Below are 18,158 nucleotides of genomic sequence, written 5' to 3' on the forward strand. Positions count from 1 at the left end.
TGCATACTCTAAACACAAATAAACAAACAAAAACAGCATGCATACTCTAAACATAAATAAACAAACAAACAGCACGCATACTCTAAACACAAATAAATAAACAAACAAACAGCATGCATACTCTAAACACAAATAAACAAACAAACAAACAGCATGCATACTCTAAACACAAATAAACAAACAAAAACAGCATGCATACTCTAAACATAAATAAACAAACAAACAAACAGCATGCATAGTCTAAACACAAACAAATACATAAACAAACAAACAAAAACAGTGTTACATAATTACAGTTTGCTATTGGTTGGATTACATACTAAAATAATAATATAATAATAAGAGCAGTCAGAAACAATCAGTCCATTCTACACTCAGTTTTTTTTTTTTTTTTTTTTTTTTCATTTATTAAGATTATTTTTCAGGATCATTTAATTGTTTTTAATAATTTAATTCAGTTGTAGAATATAGTCATTTTTTTGGTTAAAATGTATGTATCAGTTTTCCTTATAGCTGTTGCTGTTGTTATACATAATATCACTTTATAAAGATTTTTTTTTATTATTATTATATTTCATCCACAGAACAAAATAAATACCAATCTTTCCATCCAACTTTCATTTTAAAAACTCATCTTTATTTTTTGAAAAACGATTTATTTAAATTTTTAAGGGAAGAAAAAAACAGGTAATTTGAAAACAAACCACTTAACATTTCAAGATCAGAGCAAAAAGTCAGTGAATAATAAGCTTTTAATAAACTTTTATAATTGCCAGAATTTGAACTGAATTTAGAATTAAAAAAAAGGAGATGGGGTCAGATTTTTTAGATTAAAGCAATGTTCAATGTTCATATCTATTGTTTCACTGAAATATTATTGACCTATATTTTAATTGGAAATATTATATTTTACTAAAAAAATATTATATTTTACTAAAAAAATATTACTATTTTTTACATTGTTTTAAATTATTTATGGAAACAAGATTTTTTTTTAAGTGTTGAAATTGTGTAAATTAAGTGGTGAAAAATATGTCTGTGGGATTCATTTTTCTGTAGTTCCATCAGATCTATAGATATATGTAGAGGAGCACTTCCTGTCCTCTGGTTCTTCTTTAATGGCGTCCTGCTGAGCTGTCAGCGCTGTAAACACAAATCATCAGTGTTTGTGTTTTCCCATTTTTCACTGTTCCATCAGTGACAAAAGAGCCTGTTATCGTTCATTGACAGTGTCACTAAAACACCTTTACACTGGGATGGTTTTCATCAAAGACGCGCATCAGGAAGCCTGAGATTCTTAAGGGGAAAAAAAGCAATTCCTGATCAATAATGCTAACAGAGCCAATATAGCACAACACAATAACAGCAAACAATAACACTGGCAACATCACATGACAAAAACAAAACACTGCTGTTTATTTAAAGACAAAAACAGGTGAAAATTACAAGATGTAACATGTTTAAAGCAAGAATAGAAAAGAATAGATTCATCTCTGCAGGAGCTGAACAATGATGATGATGATGATGATGATGATGATGATGATGATGATGATGATGATGATGATGATGATGATGATGGGAAAGAAAAAAACCTCAGTGAAAGATACTGATTTTAATAAACCTCACAGATGATTATACATTAGTTTCTGTTCCGAAAAGTGTATCATTTAACGTGTGTGTGTGTGTGTGTGTGTGTGTGTGTGTGTGTGTGTGTGTGTGTGTGTGTGTGTGTGTGTGTGTGTGCGTGTGTGTGTGTGTGTGTGTGTGTGTGTGTGTGTGTGTGTGTGTGTGTGTGTGTGTGTGATGGATATTACAATATTAAGCAGACTATTTTTTGTTTTGTTTTTTTTTTGTTTTTTATTGTCGCTCTGGTAAATATGTGAAATGTCAAATGGGGAAACCTGAAATGTTTAATCATGTTTTGTTTTTTAATGATAAAAAATCATATTTTTACAATTTTATTTATTTTTTTATTTTTTTATAATTAGATTATTAAAATACTATTTATTTATTTATTTATTTATTTATTTATTTTGCACAATTAAAAAAACAATACATTATATCATAGAAATAGATATGCAGTCTTGCAGCTTAAATAATTAAAACACCACTTACAATCTTAAACAACTGTATTTCTATATTTCCACTTCCTCAAATATAAATGTATATGTATACCGAATACTGTTTGTAACATAAAATAACAAATAATTCCTAGTTTGTTTTCTTCAGACAATAAAACTTATTCATGTTCAAATCAAACATTATTAATAAAGACACCAGAGTGAGACGAGGCCGTGGGAATGTGCGCGAGACCTGCTCTGACATAAATTAAAGAACCATTCATGGATCTTTACTGACCTCTGGTGGAAAAACACTGGTACTGTCACATGAGCCATAATAATAATACAATAACGCATCCTCACAATAATAGGCTAATATTAGCAGAGAAAGGGGGTTTTCAGACAGTAGGGGGGACATTTAAAGAAAATTGGTGTAGGCAATTAAACCCTATTTATATTTATTTTATACAATGTTATATGCATTTTTTTAAATTATCTAACCATAGAATACACACGAACACAACAGGGAGGGGCCGTAAACCCAGTGATGACCCTAACCCAACCGCCCCCCAAAGAAAACCCTAACAGAAAAATACACAAAACAAAAGCAAAAATACATGAAAAAAAATTAAAAAAAAATGCAAAGAATTATAACATTGCAGAAAAATACACTATAGGACAAGAGAAAAACACAGAAACAACTGCAAAAAGCACACAAAACTACTTAAAAAAAAAAAAAACGACACCAGTAATATACAAAATTACAGAAAATAACAACTAAAGTACAACAAAAAATATTTTACAGGAAAAATACACAAAACGACTACAGAAACAAACAAAACGCCTCACAATGAGCAAGAAAACAACAAACATACACAGGATGAAAGACAAAAACTGAAAATTACTAAAAAAACGTTCCAGTATTAATATTCATAACGCTCATTATTCTAAATGCTGACATGAATATTAATGTGAAACAAATGAAAACCAAATAAATGAACTTCCCGAGTTTTACTGTAGTATTATTATAGTTTTACTCGAGTTTTACTGTAGTATTGTTATAAGTTTACTGTAGTATTATTATAGTTTTACTGCAGTTTTATTATAGTTTTACTGTAGTATTGTTATAAGTTTACTGTAGTATTATTACAGTTTTACTGTAGTATTACTGTAGTTTTACTGTAGTATTATTATAGTTTTACTGTAGTATAATTATAGTTATACTGTAGTATTACTGTAGTATTACTGTAGTATTATTATTGTTTTACTGTAGTATTACTGTAGTTTTACTGTAGTATTATTATAGTTTTACTGTAGTATAATTATAGTTATACTGTAGTATTACTGTAGTTTTACTGCAGTATTATTATAGTTTTACTGTAGTATTACTGTAGTGTTACTGTAGTAGTATTATAGTTTTACTGTATTATTACTGTAGCATTATTATAGCTTTACTGTAGTATTAAAGTAGTAGTATTATTGTTTTACTGTAGTATTATTATGTTTTACTGTAGTATTATTATAGTTTTACTGTAGTAGTATTATTATTGTTTTACTGTAGTATTACTGTAGTTTTACTGTAGTATATTTATAGTTATACTGTAGTATTACTGTAGTATTACTGTAGTTTTACTGTAGTATTATTATAGTTTTACTGTAGTATATTTATAGTTATACTGTAGTATTACTGTAGTATTACTGTAGTTTTACTGTAGTATTATTATAGTTTTACTGTATTATTACTGTAGCATTATTATAGCTTTACTGTAGTATTAAAGTAGTATTATTATTGTTTTACTGTAGTATTACTGTAGTTTTACTGTAGTATTATTATAGTTTTACTGTAGTATTATTGTAGTTTTACTGTAGTATTACTGTAGTTTTATTATAGTTTTACTGTAGTATTACTGTAGTATTATTATAGTTTTACTGTAGTATTACTGTAGTATTATTATAGTTTTACTGTAGTATTATTATGTTTTACTGTAGTATTACTGTAGTTTTACTGTAGAATTATTATAGTTTTACTGTAGTATTACTGTAGTGTTACTGTAGTATTGTTGTAGTTTTACTGTAGTATTATTATATTTTACTGTAGTATTACTGTAGTTTTACTGTAGTATTATTATAGTTTTACTGTAGTATTACTGTAGTGTTACTGTAGTATTATTATAGTTTTACTGTAGTATTACTGTAGTGTTACTGTAGTGTTATTATAGTTTTAATGTAGTATTATTATGTTTTACTGTAGTATTACTGTAGTATTATTATAGTTTTACTGTAGTATTATTATGTTTTACTGTAGTATTACTGTAGTTACTGTAGTATTATTATGTTTTACTGTAGTATTATTATGTTTTACTGTAGTATTATTATAGTTTTACTGTAGTATTATTATGTTTTACTGTAGTATTACTGTAGTTTTACTGTAGTGTTACTGTAGTATTATTATAGTTTTACTGTAGTATTACTGTAGTATTTTATAGTTTTACTGTAGTATTGTTATGTTTTACTGTAGTATTACTGTAGTATTATTATGTTTTACTGTAGTATTACTGTAGTTTTACTGTAGTATTGTTATGTTTTACTGTAGTATTACTGTAGTATTATTATAGTTTTACTGTAGTATTACTGTAGTATTTTATAGTTTTACTGTAGTATTGTTATGTTTTACTGTAGTATTACTGTAGTATTATTATAGTTTTACTGTAGTATTATTATGTTTTACTGTAGTATTATTATTGTTTTACTGTAGTATTATTATAGTTTTACTGTAGTATTATTATAGTTTTACTGTAGTATTATTATGTTTTACTGTAGTATTATTATAGTTTTACTGTAGTATTACTGTAGTGTTACTGTAGTATTGTTGTAGTTTTACTGTAGTATTATTATATTTTACTGTAGTATTACTGTAGTATTATTATAGTTTTATTGTAGTATTACTGTAGTGTTACTGTAGTGTTATTATAGTTTTAATGTAGTATTATTATGTTTTACTGTAGTATTACTGTAGTATTATTATAGTTTTATTGTAGTATTAATATGTTTTACTGTAGTATTACTGTAGTTACTGTAGTATTATTATGTTTTACTGTAGTATTATTATGTTTTACTGTAGTATTATTATAGTTTTACTGTAGTATTATTATATTTTACTGTAGTATTACTGTAGTTTTACTGTAGTATTACTGTAGTATTATTATAGTTTTACTGTAGTATTACTGTAGTATTATTATGTTTTACTGTAGTATTGTTATGTTTTACTGTAGTATTACTGTAGTATTATTATGTTTTACTGTAGTATTACTGTAGTATTATTATAGTTTTACTGTAGTATTACTGTAGTATTTTATAGTTTTACTGTAGTATTGTTATGTTTTACTGTAGTATTACTGTAGTATTATTATGTTTTACTGTAGTATTACTGTAGTTTTACTGTAGTATTGTTATGTTTTACTGTAGTATTACTGTAGTATTATTATAGTTTTACTGTAGTATTACTGTAGTATTTTATAGTTTTACTGTAGTATTGTTATGTTTTACTGTAGTATTACTGTAGTATTATTATAGTTTTACTGTAGTATTATTATAGTTTTACTGTAGTATTATTATGTTTTACTGTAGTATTATTATAGTTTTACTGTAGTATTATTATAGTTTTACTGTAGTATTATTATGTTTTACTATAGTATTACTGTAGTTTTACTGTAGTATTATTATAGTTTTACTGTAGTATTATTATGTTTTACTGTAGTATTAATATAGTTTTACTGTAGTATTACTGTAGTATTATTATAGTTTTACTGTAGTATTACTGTAGTGTTATTATAGTTTTAGTGTTGTATTATTATGTTTTACTGTAGTATTACTGTAGTTTTACTGTAGTATTATTATAGTTTTAGTGTTGTATTATTATGTTTTACTGTAGTATTAATATAGTTTTACTGTAGTATTATTATAGTATTACTGTAGTATTATTATAGTTTTACTGTAGTATTACTGTAGTATTATTATAGTTTTAGTGTTGTATTATTATGTTTTACTGTAGTATTACTGTAGTTTTACTGTAGTATTATTATAGTTTTACTGTAGTATTATTATAGTTTTACTGTAGTATTACTGTAGTGTTATTATAGTTTTAGTGTTGTATTATTATGTTTTACTGTAGTATTACTGTAGTTTTACTGTAGTATTATTATAGTTTTACTGTAGTATTATTATAGTTTTACTGTAGTATTATTATAGTTTTACTGTAGTATTACTGTAGTGTTACTGTAGTATTATTATAGTTTTACTGTAGTATTACTGTAGTGTTACTGTAGTATTATTATAGTTTTACTGTAGTATTACTGTAGTTTTACTGTAGTATTATTATAGTTTTACTGTAGTATTACTGTAGTGTTATTATAGTTTTAGTGTTGTATTATTATGTTTTACTGTAGTATTACTGTAGTTTTACTGTAGTATTATTATAGTTTTACTGTAGTATTATTATAGTTTTACTGTAGTATTACTGTAGTGTTACTGTAGTATTATTATAGTTTTACTGTAGTATTACTGTAGTGTTACTGTAGTATTATTATAGTTTTACTGTAGTATTACTGTAGTGTTACTGTAGTATTATTATAGTTTTACTGTAGTATTACTGTAGTATTACTGTAGTGTTATTATAGTTTTAGTGTTGTATTATTATGTTTTACTGTAGTATTACTGTAGTTTTACTGTAGTATTATTATAGTTTTACTGTAGTATTATTATAGTTTTACTGTAGTATTACTGTAGTTTTACTGTAGTATTATTATAGTTTTACTGTAGTATTACTGTAGTGTTATTATAGTTTTAGTGTTGTATTATTATGTTTTACTGTAGTATTACTGTAGTTTTACTGTAGTATTATTATAGTTTTACTGTAGTATTATTATAGTTTTACTGTAGTATTACTGTAGTGTTACTGTAGTATTATTATAGTTTTACTGTAGTATTACTGTAGTGTTACTGTAGTATTATTATAGTCACTGCTGCTGGTTCTGGGACAGAAATATTTTTCTGTTACTGTTTTTTTTTACATTTCTAGATGGTTTTTGTCACATTTACAGAAAGTATCTGTTCACAGAAGATAAAAATAATGAGTTAATATGACTGTAGAAAGAGGAGAATATTCTGGGTTGGAATATTGTGTTTCATATTTTTTTTGCCCTTTTTCTGCCTAATTATAGCCTATAATAATTATTAAAGGTGTTTAAATTGGTCCCACTTTTCTTTTATGCCTTGTTCTGTTTCGAGGCCTTAAAACTACGATAAGGTTATAGTCAGGTATAAAACTTTAATCTTTTAAATTAAACTTTAAATGAAGGTTGTTTTTACCACCTGAGAAATATCTCTAAAGTGAGGCATCTTTTATTAAAATCAGATCTAGAACTGGTCATACACACATTTATATCATCTCGTATTGACTACTGTAATTCTGTTTTTACATGTTTTAATAAGTCGACCCTAAACAGACTCCAGATCGTTCAGACTTTTAACTGGTGCTTCTAGAACATCCCACATCACCACCATTCTAGCTACTCTGCACTGGTTCCAGTTAAGTTTCATATAGAATATAAAATATTAGTTCTCACGTTCTGAGCATTACATGGTCAGGCCCCTAAATATATCTCAGACTTGTTGGACCCCTACTCATCAGGGCGATGCCTTCAGTCTTCAGGTCAGGGTCTCCTAAAGACCCCAAAAACTACATTTAAGACCAGAGGAGACCTGGTGTTCCAGACTCTGGAATAACCTGCACCAGTCTCTCAGGGAGCTCAACTGTGTGGTCACTTTTAAAAAACTACACTTTACAGTAAAGCTTTTAGTTACTGGATTTTAATTTTTATTTATCCTTTAATGTTGCTGTTCTTATGATATTTATGTTTTATTATTCTGTACAGCACTTTGTGATTTTATCTGTAAAAAGCGTTTTATAAATAAACTACTTACTTAAAAACGGGTGAAGAAGTTTCAAACGCTCAAAAACAGAAATAAGGCTATAATTAGATTGTATGCCTTACTTTAATGTTACCTGTGGAAACTGTGGGTTAGTGGTAGAGTGGGTCGTCCAATAACCAAGCGGTTGGGGGTTCAAATCCCACTCTAGCCAAGTCATTTTTGTGACCTTGGGCAAGGCACTTCACCCATATTGTCTAGTGTGATTGTGTTGAGTGACTGACTGTTGTTTGTGGTGGTTGGAGGGACTAACTATAACCTTTATATACAACTAACCCTTACCTCTGTTTAGGGTGGTTTGTTTTTTATGTCCTGTACCTCCATTTTGAAGCGTTTAAAAAAATGTTGTCCTTTTTTCTGTCTTACTATAGCTTTACCTGTGGTTCAGTGGTAGAGTAGGTCATCCAAAAACCAAAGGGTTGCCTATTTAAATCCCACTCTAGCCAAGTCATTGTCGTTGTGTCCTTGGGCAAGTCCTTGTCCTTGGTGTGTGAGTGACAGTCACTTACAGTAGCTTTACCTCTGTTTGTGGCTGTTTTTATGCCTTACTTTAACCTTAATTTTTTTTTTTTGGCCATTTTTATTCTTTACTGTATTTGTATCTTTGTTTGTGGGCGTTTGAACTTGTTTCAACATTTTTAATACGTTATAAGAGCTTTACCTCCGTTTTATATGTTTACAACTGAAACTCCTGTGGATCAGTGGTAAAGTGGGTAGTCCAATAATCATGGGTTGGGGGTTCAAATCCCACTCTAGTCACTAAGTTTTTGTTGTGTCCTTGGGCAAGGCACTTTACCCACATTGCCTAGTGTGAATGTGGTGTTGGTGAGACTTACTGTAGCCTTACCTCCATTTTGAGGCGTTTTTTTTAAAAAAAATGTTGCCTGTTTTTATGTCTTACCATAACTTTACCTCCGTTTTGAAGTGTTTTACATTTATTTCTTTAGTCCGGTTTTAGTCCTTACTATAGCCTTACCTTTGTTTGTGGGTGTTGGAAATTTGCTTTTTCGTTTTTATGCCTTACTACAACCTTACCTTTGTTTTATGGCTTTTGAAATTTTTTTGACTTTTGTATCCCTTATTATAGCCTTTAATCTGATTGTGGGCGTTTGAAATTGTTTCATCTTTTTTAATGTCTTATTAGAGCTTTACTTCCGTTTTATGGCATTTAATATTTGTTCTACTTTTTTATGTCTTACTATATATACAGTAACCCCACCTCCATTTCAAGGTGTTTGAAATGTTTTCAGCCGTTTTTATTCCTTTACTATATTTTTATCTCCGTTTGTAGGTGTTTAAGTGTTTTCACAAAATGTAATGCCTAGCCTTACCTCCATTTCAAGGTGTTTTAATTTTTTGTGCCCATTTTTATGCTTTACTATCGTCTTAACTCCGTTTATGGACATTTGAATCTATTTTCACTCTTTTTTGATGCAGCTTTACCTCTGTTATGAGGTGCAAATATTGCCCATTGTTATGCCTTACTGTAGCGTTACCTGTGGCATCTGTGGGTAAGTGGTAGAGTGATAATCCAATAACCAAAGGGTTGGGGGTTCAAGTCCCACTCTAGCCAAGTTATTGTTGTGTCCTTGGGCAAGGCACTTTACCAGCATTAAATCTGTTTGTGAGCATTTGAAATGTTTCCCGTTTTAATGCTTTTCTATAAACTTACCTATGTTTTGAGGCATTTTGTAACTGTTTGATGCTGAATTCCTGTCGTGATTAAAACTGTTTCATTATTCTGCTGAGTCACTGCTGAGTCACTGCTGCTGGTTCTGTGACAGAAAGGTTGTTCTGTTACTGCCTGTTTTTACATTTCTAGATGTTTTAGTCACATTTACAGAGGAGAATAGAAGTATACTGTACATGCGCGTTCACAGCAAATAAAGAGGAGAATTATCTGTGTTTCTATAACTTTAGCTCGTCAAGGAAATATTTGATCATTTCCGATAAAACTACAACAAAAACAATATTATAAGCCGTAGTAATGTTCAGGTGCTGGTGTTTAAAGGCCTTAATAAAACTTTATTTGTGGAATTTGTGCTCTTAAGACATATTTTCAATTAATTTGTAGCCTTGTTACGTTGTTTTAGGTGCTCAGCTAAACTTTTATAATAATAATAATAATAAAGTCAGAAAGAACAGAGTGGAGAAGGTGGTGGGATTACGTGAACAAAGTTAACAACATGCATTCAAACATGAAATAATACAAACAAGTTCAAGTTCCAACAACAGTCAGCAAAAGGAAACCTCTAGAAATAGATAATACATTAACCCAGTAGATGATAACCATTCCTCACATGATGAGCTTACATTTTAGTCTATATTAATAGTCAGGTATTCTATGTATTTTCGCCACAGTATCAAAACTACACATTTTGGGGAATTCTATTGTAAAAGCAATTAGAAAAACAATGTTTTCATTTGCCCTGAGACCTATTTGACCGCCATCTTGGATTTTACATAATGGACGCCATAAAAAGGGGTTTTGTCAATATCTCGGCTTCTAAATAACCTAGAGCTTTTATTTTGACAGCTAAACTACAATTTCCATGGCAAAGGAATCCAATGATATCAACATAAATAAACTAGATCCAACCACAAAATTGTAACACTGGAATAGACATGAACGTTCTATGAAGTTAGTCCAATGATCTTTTTGGAACCATCAAACATAAGGCAGGCTATGATACCAGAAAATGGAAGAGTAGCTGTCAAAATAAAAGCTCCAGGTTATTTAGAAGCTGAGATATTGACATAAAATGTTTTTCACTGCAGCAATTTTGTGAAATCCAAAATGTCAAATGGAAACGTTGCTTTTCTGATTGCGTTTACTCTCCACAACAATCCAACAAACGTTCAAATCTAAACATATAGTGAATCAAAACGTTCTGTTTCCTTTGGATAAAACTAAGATGATTATTTTGTTGCTACATGCAGTCATTCTCATTATTTCTTTGAACCAAACAGTTTGGCATCGTGGTTTGAAGCTCATCTGAACTAAAAATCTAATAAATTCTAATAAAAAAAAATCAATAGAATCAAAATCTGAAGTTTTTTTTTTTCTATTTTTTTACACTACAGTCGAACTCTGGCTCCAGTGTGGGTTATTATAGGAACACAAGTACGTGAGAAACACAAACAGTGCTTTAAAGCAGTGGTTCTCAAACTTTTTTGGCTCAAGTTCTTCTTTCTCTTACTTTGAAATCCAAGTTTCATTTTACTAAGAATTCTGTGGAAATAACATCTATAGATCATAATGATGGAATGAATGACATTATAAATAATATTATTTTATAAATAAGTGAATGGAACAGTATTTAGTGTCTCCTGAATAGATGTATTCATTTTTATCATTTGCTGTCATGACAGACTTTTGTATTTTTCAATCATTTTGTGTCTTTTGTTATTTATTCTTTTTATTATTCAGTATAGTTTTCTCTTATTTTGTGTGTTTTTGTGTCTTGTTGGTATTATTCAAATTATTTTCTGTGTGTTGTTTTGTGTGTTGCTGGTAATAGTAAGCGTTTTTCTCTCTAAGTGTGTGTGTGTGTGTTTGGTGTAATTTTCTGATTTTTGTTGTTTCTCTGTTTTTTTCAGTATATTTTTCTGTGTTTTTGTTGTAGTTTTTGTATTGTTGGTATTATTTACATTTTTGTATCTCAATGTGTGTGTTTTTGTTATTGTTGTTAAGTTTCTTATGCAATTTTGTATGTTATTTTGTCCTTTTTACAGTGTAAAGTGTATTTTTCTTTCTTAGTGTGTGTGTTTTTGGTGTCATTTTGTGTATTTTGTTGTTATTGTCTGTTCTTTTTATTATTCAGTCTATTTTTCCTCTTTTTTTGTGTGTTTTTGTTCTCATTTTGTGTGTTACTGGTAATATTTAGTTTTATTATACTTTTAAACTAAAAATAAAAATGATAAAACCCACATATTTTTAGTGCTTTCATTTGTTAATTTTCCCCTAGTGCCACTGCGTACCCCTAGGGGTACACGTACCCACATTTGAGAAACACTGCTTTAAAGGAACACTGGGAGAGGAAAACTACAGAGATGGTCCAGGTTTGGTAGCTCTCCAAACCAAAAATAAAATATTAAAAAATACAGAAAACAAGGCTTTAAAAGGAAATATCTGAAGGAACAACAACAACGTTTTTTGGTCAAACAACAGATGGATGAAGCAGTGATCTTAGAAGTCTTTCAAACAAAAACAAAAAAAATAGGAACAACAAATGTTTCAACATGATTCTTTGATGGTTGAGCGGCTGTTTTTCCTCCACCTCGTTCTCTTAACTTCCTTTTACCAGTCCCTCATCTCCATCATGTTACAGATGTCCCAATTAAAGGGATAAAGTCAGTCATTTACACCCGTAGCCGTGGCTCACTGGATTACGTGTGGTCTTAAAGCTTTGTACAGGCCCTCAAAGGTGGGACGCTCAGGGATGTCACGGTTCCAGCAGCGCATCATCAGTTCAAACAGAGAGGGTGGGCACAGTGGGGGGGTGTAGAGGAAGATCTGGGAAGGAAAGGGAGTGAAGTTATGAAGCATCATTTTATACAGAATTAGGACCAATCAGGTGAGATAAAACATTTATTTTATTTTTATTTTCCTTGTCTGCACATGCTGTCGAAGGTCAACACTACATGAAGTGCATTTTTTGGACCGCAATACATGTTTTGTTCTTGCAATTAAATAAATGAATTTGTTTTATTACATAATTGTGAAAAAACCAACAACAACAAAATGAACGAAGGACACATTTCTACAAAAAAACACTTTAAATTTGTTCCCAGTGATTTTTTTAAAGAAAATTTTTACCATTTGTGAAAACTAATAAACGATTATCAGACACAGAGCAAAGCTACAATGGCCTCATGTAAAGGATTTTAAATATTCACATGTGGTGAAATAACCCAAAGTTGGGGTGAAAAAATTAAAATGAAGAATTCACACTAACAAAATTTGTTTTACATCTCAAGAAAGAATAACTTTTATATTATAAATTAAAACGATCAGATTTTTCATCAAATTCCTACATGCATATCTATGACTAATCATTAGTGATGTGAACAGTCTATGTTCATAGCTCTAAGCTGATCACATTACAGGGAGCTGAGACATATGCTAAGTAGTTTACTGAAGACCCAAACATGTTCCAGACCCAAACACACACTGACTTTGTGACTATTTAGAGGAGCTGACATGTCCACCAGATAAATAGGATGTATAGCAGATCTATTTCTATATTCTGAGAGAGTAGGTGGAGCTTATTACTATACCATATTTATCTTTCTATGTGATGGAGATCCTGATATATTGGAAGATGAAAATGGAAGAAAAAAACAGACGAGCAAAAATCTCAACTCTAGACACATACCCTTCTCACTAAATTATCCATGTCTTGAAAGGTTTTCATCTGATCAAACTAAAATGTTACAATGTGAATATTTAATAATCTCAGAAAACAGGAACACACTCACTCTGACACTTTCACACACAACCCATTTTTTTTCACCTTCTCCTCCGGCCCCAAACCCTCCTCCTTCCCTGCGGATGGCAACAGGAGGTGAAACGCCATAGGGGCAGCTATGCGCCACCCTGTGGCTGACCTGCAAACTAGCCATCCTAAAGACCCACCCCCTGGTGCTAACGTGCTGTATATTGAATTGAAGGTTGTTTTGTTTTTGGTGAATGTACGCTGAGGTTTTTCATAGTTTTATACTGTCCTCCCCAATAGGGAACTCAGTTTAAAGCCTGCCTTTTCCCCTCACCTCTCCTCCTGTTGTTCTCCCTTTTTCTCATCTAAAACACAAGGCGTCGCCCTAGTGCCGCTCCTCTCCTCCCATGTTATATGTGTTATATGTGATGAAACAAATGAAACAAATAAAGACGATTCTGAATTGGTAAAATGTGTGGGCCGTTTGTTGAAATAACAGGAAAATGTTTAGTAGTATTCTTCCTCTTCAAACACATGATTTCAATCAATAAACCCAAACATACCATCTTGGTCAAATAGACCAAAACAGGGGTACGTGTACCCCTAGAGGTACTTGAACATCTCTCAGAAGGTACACAAAAACATTTGTCAATTTATCAATTTATTTTTTAACATTATATATATATTTTTACATGCACAGACTTTTATATATTTATTTTTCTCGTCCATTAATAATAATTTGTTGCACAACTCTTTAAAATACACCAGAAGGTGAAGTTCAAATTCTAAAAACAAGCAAAACATCAAAAATAAATGAATAAAAAGGCCTAAATTCAAGGTTAATGTTGGACAAGACACAGGAAAGAGTTTAGATGAGATGAATATTTCCTTTCTGTAACAAATCCACCCACAGATCGACTCCTGTCATGTTCTCACCTGCCTGCCCTGGTTCCTGAAGAACTCTCCAGTGTTCTCTATGACCTGTTCATCTGACAGCAGGCTGTAGGGCTGCTCCTTACACAGGGTGAAGATCTCCCACAGGGTCACCCCAAACGCCCACACGTCACTGGCTGTGGTGAACTTCCCCTGGAGGAGAAACAACTCATTATTATTCAGTTCATCTAAAATCAGACTTTTTAGGCCTTTGTATTAAAGTCCAATGTCTCTACAGAACTGTTGATAATGAGTGCTATGCAGACGATACACAACTATATCTATGAGTGAATCCAGGGGACTGCCTGGTCCCAAGATGCAGGACTTCTTTTGGTCATTCTGCTCTCTCTGTAAAAAGGCGTCTAAAATGGCTAAAATCAGAACAGCTGTGTCCACATTAATAGTTTTACCTGGTTTCTCGCTTCACCCTATAACTAATGACTGTATTTAATAAAAAAAAAAGATAGTCGAGCCCAGAGTTCACAGCAAACATGGTGACCATGCTTTTAGTTGTTATGCTGCAAAGAAGAAGTGAAACAAACTGCAGCAGAGCTGAAGTCAGCATCAATCCAAGTTAAAGGCGTTATTTTTCTCTACTGCACATGACTGAGAGGGACATTTTTAATCATTTTATCATTGATTTAATGTTTTTACTGCTGATTTTAATGTTCTTATTGATTGTTAATGATGATTTTCTGTTGCACTTTTTAATCATGTAAAGCACATTCAATTTCCTTGTGTGTGAAATGCGATATACAAATACATTTGCCTTGGAATTGCCTTCAATGCTGTGGTCATTTATCAGATGTGGTTCAAAATATATATATATTTATATTTATCCTATTTATCCTTTATTCTCTATCTATCCTTTATTTATCCCTCATCCTTTATATTTATCATTATTATTATTATTATTGTTGCTGGGTTGTGCTTTGTTGTTCTGTTTTTATTTCTTTTATTTCTTTTTGTTGCTTGTTTTGTGCACCAACCACCAAGTCAAATTCCTTGTACTGTCCTCAAAACTGTACATGGCAAATAAAACATTTCTGTTTCTGATTCTGATTCTGATTTCTGATTCTGAAAAGAGGTGAAGAACTAGGGCTGGACGATATGGACTAAAACTCATATCTTCAATTTTTTTCTCTAAATATCGATATACGATATAAATCAATATTTTTAACTCAAAGTCTGACCAGAAAGACAATTCTAAGTTAAATGTACTGATGAAAAATGCCACACAGACACAATTATCATCAAACAGCTGCACAATATGTGTCACCTTTATTTATTTTTTCCTCTAAGGGACAGCACGTGTGAGTGAGTTCTGTAGTGTAGATGTTTAGATGAAAGTCTGGGTTAGAACACACTCAGTGATCATCTGAGCTTTTCATGTTGTTCTGAGACGTAGAGAAAGCAGCGACACCTAAAATGAGTATTTTAATACAAAACAAGCAATAAAACATATAAATCAATATATGCGATATTGTAATTTTCTTTACGTCAAAATAGGAAACTCGATATATCTTGAATATCAATATTTCGCCCAGCACTAGGAAGGACCAGTGACAAGGTCAGGGATTGGTTTAACTGACCTGTGTGGCAGCTTTAGCTCCAACTATCCAAATACCACAGCACACCTTTAGAGGTCTGCAGGAGAATCAGTATCAGTAAGGCTGTAATGTTGTATCTATTAGATCGATGAATGGATTAATATTCCTACAACTACATTGATCTGTGCTCGGCTAGTTGTCCTTCCTGATGACATTAATTGGTTTAAAATGGTTTAAAAGGTAATCAATTAGTTGTATTGATACAAGGAAATAACTCATTGGATTTAATCACAACAGATTTTATATCTTTTAATATCAAAGACGTTAGTGTGTGTGACGGTTTAGATATTCTAAAGCTGTGGTTCACTGTGTCCACCACCATGTAGCGTTAGCTCGTTAGCATTAGCTTGTTAGCATTAGCTCTGCAGAAGCCTCATGATAACCATCGTGTTAAAAGGTTCAACCACTGCTCACATCATTGTTGATATTACTAATGTAATATTTTGATGTATAAATACAAGTAATATGTATTTTTATTAAAAAACATATTGATTATTGAAAATGAGAGTAGAAAATTTAACAAACTGTTAATTAAAAAAACTGTTATTCAAATAAAATGTGATTACATGACATTAATTAATTTATAGATGATTCTTTATAAAAAACAACAGGAATTTATTAAAATCCACCTGTACTGTCCAGTATCAGGGATTTATTTCACTCACACTGTGTATAAACATTATTATTCTGGGTCAAAAGTCACTGAATTGTTTATAAATTAACCAAAATCATCCATAAATCCAAACAACTAAAATGAATCGTTTCAGCCCTACTGATCATTATACTGTAGATTATACTGTATATGTGTGTCCCTCACCAGCAGGATGCTCTCCCAGGCCATCCATCGTATGGGCAGCACGGCGCGGCCCTGGATGCGATAGTAGTCACTGCTGTACAAGTTACGGCTCATCCCAAAGTCAGAAATTTTAATAGTGAGACGTCGGTCCAGCAGGCAGTTCCTGGTGGCCAAGTCGCGGTGCACAAAGTTCAGAGATGCCAGGTACGTCATCCCTGAGGAGATCTGCACCGACATGTGGAGCAGGTCGGACAGACTGTTGGGAAGAAGAAACCAGCTCATATTCAACACGTTGGCTCTGAAACGCTGCATCATAAGAAGATCGTATCCATGAAACAGAAAAATGAAACACGTACATAGGCCAGGGTAGGGGTCAACTATATTTGTCGCGTAATGGATAAACAATTACAATTATGGCGTAATTATGATTATGATTGCAATTTCAAAAATCTGTTGCTGTCATACTAAGTAATTAAATTGTAATTGAGGTTAGATAATTGACTGTAATTGTAAGTGCCATGAAAATTCTATAAAAAGTGTCAATTATAATTCAACGCAAAACTGTGGAACCATGTTACAGTTCTACTACACATATATGTAGTTAATTATTAAAATATGTTTCATATCAAGCTTTCACACATTTTATCATTTAAAACATATACATCTAGGGGTATACAGACACAAAAAAGGCTCAGACACCCACACTATAAATAATACCAATATTTTCATTGATTATGAAGCATAACAAGGTAATCAATAGATAGGAGATACATCAGATGATAGATGTTTGTTTTTAGTGTGTTTTACAGCATTTACAGTATACATTTTAGGACCTGTTAGCATTTCAGGCTCAGTAATTGTAATTAATTGTAATTTAAATTTAGGTAATTGAGAATGTAATTGCATTTGACTTTCTGAGGATAAAAAATTTATTGTAATTTAATTGTAATGGGAAAAAATGCTGGTCACTGTAATTGAACATGGGTAATTAAAAACGTAATTGTAACAAAAAAATGTAAATGACCCCAACCCTGACAAAGCGTGTACGCATTAACGCCAAAGTTCAGATGTGTCACGATTAAAATGAACGTGAAAATGAGTTATTGATGCTTTTAACGACACTTAGTGGTGACTGACAGTGTCAGTTGGGCTCAATTACATTTTTAAATGACAATTATCTCTTCAATCATCCATGTTCAATTACAACTCAATTACAATTATGATTATCAGCATTTTTTCTAATTGCAATTAACATTAAAATTATTATTTTCCCCTGAAAAATAATTACAATTATGTTCTCAACCTTCCTCTTGTGTTAGCTTTCTGTTAGCAT

The 18,158-nt window shown here is 31.0% G+C and overlaps 1 protein-coding gene across 2 annotated transcripts in view; it reads right to left on the reverse strand.

Annotated features, from left to right (window-relative positions):
- Positions 1-11,954: 11,954 nt before the first annotated feature.
- Positions 11,955-18,158, reverse strand: part of ddr2l (discoidin domain receptor family, member 2, like) — a 50,612-nt gene continuing 44,408 nt past the window's right edge. The window contains exons 17-19 of one of the 2 annotated variants that reach the window (XM_028456357.1): positions 16,847-17,081; positions 14,423-14,572; positions 11,955-12,564 (exon numbers count right to left, since the gene is read on the reverse strand). In XM_028456357.1, the coding sequence (XP_028312158.1) occupies positions 12,430-12,564; positions 14,423-14,572; positions 16,847-17,081 (520 nt within the window). In that variant the 3' untranslated portion in view covers positions 11,955-12,429. The remainder of the gene's footprint in view (positions 12,565-14,422; positions 14,573-16,846; positions 17,082-18,158) is intronic. The other variant, XM_028456358.1, reaches the window with a different exon arrangement.

The sequence above is a fragment of the Gouania willdenowi genome, chromosome 9 (assembly GCF_900634775.1).
Source record: "Gouania willdenowi chromosome 9, fGouWil2.1, whole genome shotgun sequence".
NCBI lineage: Eukaryota > Metazoa > Chordata > Actinopteri > Blenniiformes > Gobiesocidae > Gouania > Gouania willdenowi.